This window comes from Oncorhynchus mykiss, chromosome Y, assembly GCF_013265735.2.
Source record: "Oncorhynchus mykiss isolate Arlee chromosome Y, USDA_OmykA_1.1, whole genome shotgun sequence".
Lineage (NCBI taxonomy): Eukaryota > Metazoa > Chordata > Actinopteri > Salmoniformes > Salmonidae > Oncorhynchus > Oncorhynchus mykiss.
Window position 1 is genome coordinate 31,014,714 of NC_048593.1, and position 6,000 is coordinate 31,020,713.

General features: G+C 38.3%; 1 protein-coding gene across 5 annotated transcripts in view; it reads left to right on the forward strand.

The window, feature by feature from the left end:
- Positions 1–2,925, forward strand: part of LOC110510024 (neuronal migration protein doublecortin) — a 96,151-nt gene extending 93,226 nt beyond the window's left edge. For 3 of the 5 annotated variants that reach the window (XM_036967372.1, XM_036967374.1, XM_036967373.1), the window contains one exon: positions 487–2,925. In XM_036967372.1, coding sequence (XP_036823267.1) covers positions 487–543 — 57 coding nt within the window. In that variant the 3' untranslated portion in view covers positions 544–2,925. The remainder of the gene's footprint in view (positions 1–486) is intronic. The other 2 variants (XM_036967375.1, XM_036967376.1) reach the window with 1 other exon arrangement.
- Positions 2,926–6,000: the final 3,075 nt, after the last annotated feature.

Here is a 6,000-nt window from a genome sequence, read left to right on the forward strand (position 1 = left end):
GGCACGTGGAGGCCACACACACTACTGAGCCTCATTTTGACTTGTTTTAAGGACATTACATCAAAGTTGAATCAGCCTGTAGTGTGGTTTTCCACTTTCATTTTGAGTGTGACTCCAAATCCAGACCTCCATGGGTTGATAAATTTGATTTCCATTGATAATTTTTGTGTGATTTTTGTTGTCAGCACATTCAACTATGTAAAGAAAAAAGTATTTAATACGAATATTTCATTCATTCCGATGTGTTATTGTGTTGTGTTATTTTAGTGTTCCCTTAATTTTTTTGAGCAGTGTATATTCATAAAATGTTGATTACTTCTACTTACCATTACCATTCATCTGATAAGACAAGATGTGTGTTTTTTTGTTTTGCTAATATATACCTGGTCTGCCGGTTTGCCTGGACGGGGGTCTCTGGGCAAGAAATGCTTGAAAACCCCTGGCCCAGCTCATTCAGATAATGATCCTCCATGTTTTTCCCTGTAGGATCTCTACCTGCCCCTATCTCTGGATGATGATGATTCTCTTGGCGAGTCTATGTAGAGCCTCCTGTCTGTGTCTGTCTGTCAGTCAGCTGCTGCTGCCTGCCTGTCTCACCCAGGCCTACCTACCACTCAGATGTATCTCTGATGCTCTCCACCTTCACTAACGGCCAGCGCCCTCTAGTGTTCCTGGAGGACTTCTCCATTTGATCTCTCCCTGGTGCCACGCGTTAAGTCTACCTGGCTTGGCCACCACGGCTGTTCCACCTTTTGCTGCTTGAGAATTCACCACTAGATCATGTTTTTATATCCTATGTTGCTAAGAATGTATATGCTGGGCGTATACGACAATGATGTACGAATTACCGCCTCTAACAAATTCACCAAATCATTATATTGTGTGAAGGTTCACTATTACATGTTTATTGTTATACTTTCAAAGGAGAGCACATCATTTATTTACAAGCAATTTCAAAAAGGCAGTTCCCACAATATATCTACAATATATCTACGGTGTCTTTTTAACTTGAAAACCATGCATCCTGATATAGTGCAAACAACACATATTCCAAATTCACGTGAACAATTCCAAGCAGCAAATGGACTATTTATCCAGGGGTGTAGTAGTCAGACTTGAGTCAAAGTTTGAATAATGTCTCTCTGTCCATCTCTCTTTCTGTGCTATGGTTCAAGGTGTTAAAGTAATGAACATTTTTAGTTTTAGGTGAAGGCTCTTTAGCCATGAGAGTTGAATGTCCTTTTCATCCGCTGTAAATACTGTGTATAGCCATTGCTACATCCCAGCTAATGCCTAACATTCATGCTTCCATCGAGCGTCAATACAATGTCTGCCAAACGTTGAATCAACATAACATGTTTTTCATCTATCTATGAGGGAAAAAAACTGCAAGGCACAGGAGCCAAGAAGCTCTGAAACCGTTAAGAGTAGGAGTACTGGGGAGAAGTCCTCTTAGTGTGTAGAAGCCAACCAACCAACCAAAGCCAGAAAATGTGGCCCTTTTTTTAAAAACAAACAAGCACATCTTTTTTTATTAAAAAAGGGTTTAGGATTTTTAAGTCTATTTTAGCATGATTATCTTTCCTCCTTTTTCAAACTGATTCTAAGGAGACTTTAATGTTCATGTGATAAAGCCAGGTGTACTATATTGAGCAAGTTTTGAATAAACGAGCAATGTGGAAATTTGAAATGTAGATAATCTGTAATGCCCCAGTAGAGTCATACGTGTAGGCTACATGTACTGTCTGTATGTTACTGGGACCTAGTCCAATCTGACCAGACCATGTCCATATAGGGGAAATAGATTTTCACCCGCATAGAAAAACAATAAGTAGAGCTTCTCACATTTTGCATGGCTAGATCTTGTTTCTTTTTTTCTTAGTGCTTAATGATTGAATACAACGTTTTTAGATAGGAGGAAATTGCATTTTTGGATTTGTTCTCAAAAAAAAGTGGAATTTTATTGTTGATAAAATGATGTTAAAAGTAATATACATATATGTCTAAAACAATAACACATGAATGGTTATAATAATGTCATGTTCCTGGAGAGAATGTCCAATGAAATCTGATGGACACATTGTGTAATGCAAAGTGAATTAGTGCAGGCATACAGGGACATTTTTCTGTGGCAGTCATCACAAGGAATAGTGACATACTAGCCTATTAGGTAGACAGACTATGTATTACGTATGTCAGGTGTGCACCTCTCTCTGGATCTACCTGACTCTGCAAAAAAATCTGCTAAATTGGACCCAAGTGAGCAGCGCAGCAACTAGACTCCTCCCACCCTCCGTCTGCAGGGTGATGTCATTGTGATGTCAGCACTACAGCTAGTCCAACTGCAGGTCCACTTTTACCCCGTCTGGGAATCAACACTGTGTAAAATAAAACCTTAAGAGTTTGTTTTTCTTATGTGGACATTTCAGTTCGACTTTCTCACCAGCTGTTTGATATCTTTTATCTTTGCCCCAGATTTTCTTCAGCTTAACATTAAGTGTCAGTTGTTTTGTGTGAAGCTGCAGTCACCATGTCAGACAGGAGGTGGGAAACACCTCTCAGCTCCAGTGGTGCCTTTTTTTTTTTTTATAATAAAGAGGAAAACTAAGACTTGTTCTTTGTTAACCAACTGTAAAGCTTTTTTAAATGTCTTTGTAGCGCTGCGGTCAGCGCAGTGTGAACTCTCATTGTTTGTAGACTGCCAAGATAATAACTTTATCATGGTGCAAAATGTATTATTCTCTTTATGACTTGGGTTACTGGGAAATGTACAATGTCTTTGATGGTGTTTTTTGCAATGTCACAGTGGCTTGTTTCAGTGCTTCGTTCTATGTATTAATCAATTCCCTTTTGCAATTAAAAGAGTTGTGTTCCACCTCCCTTTGGCTGTAATCCAACGATGGCTGTTCGCTCAGTCTTAACTGAGCAACACAGTTCTACACTTCTGTCTCTTTGTTTTATTCACACCACTACCATACATCAATATCCACACACGGTCATATCCATAAATCCTGTTGAAATCACACAACAGTCCGTCTCCTCGCTGTTTTTGCCCATTATTAGGCTAGTGAACAAAGCAGCCTGTGCTGCAGTGGATTCTTCTGTGTAAAATTAGCGGAAACATATTCTAGAAACGTGCAAGCTTGGGTGAATTTGGAAGGAATTTTAAGTGATGATCATATCGCCCACATTTAAAATGGCAAGTAAAAAAAATGTTTAAGCTACCATGGTAACAATACAGTCCGTATTCTAGTCATATGTCCCTTGGTAGTGCTCAGCAGAATGACTTGGGTGTATTTTGTTGTGGGTGTCTGTGTGCACATGCATGTGTGTTTGTGGTAGGGGGAAGTCTGAAAGAGATGCAAAGATATGTAGAGACATCAAGAGGTACAAAAAAAATGGTATCAAATGTTATTTGTCACATACTTCGGAAACAACAGGTGTAGACTAACGGTGAAATGCTTCCGGGTCCTGTTCCAAGAATTCCAAATGAAAGATAAACAGAAGGAAATAGTGACATGAGGAATAAATACACAGTGAATAACGCATAAGAATGAGTTATGGTTATATAATAAGATGGCTATATAGAAGGAATTCCACAAGCAGTACCACAGTGAGAAACGCTGTGTTTCTATTCTGTTCATGAGAACTCACCATTTTGTCCGTCTCCGTTGCCATGGAAACACGGAGTCTCAACAGTAAACATTAATCTCCAGTATAAACAGGGGTGTCTGGGGAATTCATTGCGATGTACACTACTGGGGAGTTCCCCTCACGTTTACACTGCTTTCGATGCAGCTGTGACCGTGGCACATTAGTAGACCTGCTGGAAACACAGCCAAGCACTAAATAACTGCTGCTGTTCTGTACGGTTTCCTCTGGTAAAACTTAACAGGGCGGCTGGAAGACATGCTTTCTCTCTGAAGAGCAGTGTCCAAGATGGTTGTGAAGAGAGAGTAGCATGTCCATTATTTTCTAGTAGTAAATGCATCCATACAGACAGACAAAATCTGCCTAAATCCATCATATTTACTATAGTATATCTTCACTGTTACTCATATTTTACTGGGGAGAGTACAACCAAAAATGCAATAAGACAATCCTAAGATAAAGCATTTATCAACACATGCACCTAACCATCTGTATGGGCTAAAAACATCCACAATTACTGTGTACCTTATATAATTCAATACAGATTCATGACATTCATCCACTAGAATATAACATATTACAGGTAAACTCTGGCATTATTCTTTTTGAGAGTTGGTCAACCCTATGAAGGATACAGGACTATTGACCACAGACAGAAATATGCACACATAGACACACACATGCTTGTATACACACACGTTTGTTTTACCACCCTTGTGGGGACCAAATAATTGATTTCAATTCAAAATTATATTTTCCCTAAACATAACCCTACCCCCCAACCATAATTCTAACCCTCAACCTAATTGTGAACCTAAACCTTACCCCTAAGCCTAAAACAGCCTTTTTTGCTTGTGGGAATCGGCTAAATGCTTGTGAGGACTTCTGGTCCTCACAAAGATAGTAAAGCCAAACACACACACCCACCTACACACACAGACAGACAGACATGCTATACACACTATATGACAAAGTCTATTGGAAATGGACAGGGCAGTTGGGCTATTCTGTAAATAGTACCTTATCATTCTCTACATTCTACCATGGTGCTAGGAGTTTCCTAATAGAGGCCATTCAAACCTTTGTTTTCTCATCTAGTCTAGGAATCCTCTAATAGAGGCCATTCAAACCTTTGTTTTCTCATCTAGTCTAGGAATCTTCTAATAGAGGCCATTCAAACCTTTTTTTTCTCATCTAGTCTAGGAATCCTCTAATAGAGGACCATTCAAACCTTTGTTTTCTCATCTAGTCTAGGAATCTTCTAACAGAGGACCATTCAGACCTTTATACTCTATAGTCACAGTACTGTATTCAAGGACGTTCTGATGAATAACCAATACTATCATCAATGGGTTTGCAAAGAAATGAACTACAATATTTACTCAAGAATAATAAACAGATTGATACAATGGTTCATTTCTTAGATAATGTAGCTTAAGTGACTAAACAATGTTTTATATGAATTATTTGGAACAACGCAAAGTCCAGTTTACCTTTGAAGGCATGTCAAAAACAGAATAAACAGTCATAAATCATCCCCTATCAGCCATGGATTATAAATCTGTGGTCATTACTGATTATTCATAGCACAGAAAAACATAATCATGATTGTCTGAACTCCATCTCTGAACTCCATCTCATGTGTATGATTCTCAGTCATGCCCACTTTTTGGCCTTTGTTTAAATGAATATTTCTTGTGAGGTATTCATTTTGCACATGGATATTTCTACTGTTATAGACTTTAGAAGGCAAAGAAACAAAGGTTCTGTAGTTTAGAGGATAGTTTACAAAATTATAGAATTCAACATGTGTGTCTTGCTGAGATGACGTATGTCCATTTAGTTCTGGTGAATTCTGTCTTAAAAAGTAACTTATCTTTGTAAAACTAAACATTTCTAAGTAAGATTTTTTTTAAAGTAAGATTGCATGCTTAGTACATTAATGCATGTACCGATATTGGGTTAGGTAGGGGGTTTTCTATGGTCCTTATATGGACACAACTATACAATGTAAAGATCAAAACTGCGTGAAATTAGACTCCGAAGCTTCCATTTTTTGTGAACATTGCTGTCATATAAAAAGATCACAAATAAATAAATGTGATTACAAAAAAAACACGTCTGCTTTGTCTGAGTCCCTGATTATATTTGTTGTGAACACTGTCACAACATTTGTTATTCCTGTACAACAGCACAACAGATATAATGCATCCACAAAATACGTAGCACAATTTCCCTTGTGAATCATTACAATCGCTTCATGCACAACCCCAAATGACTCACATGACACTGATCAAACAGGAGAAAACACAAGCAAATAAGTGTTCTCTAGGCCATGTCCCTGTGCTC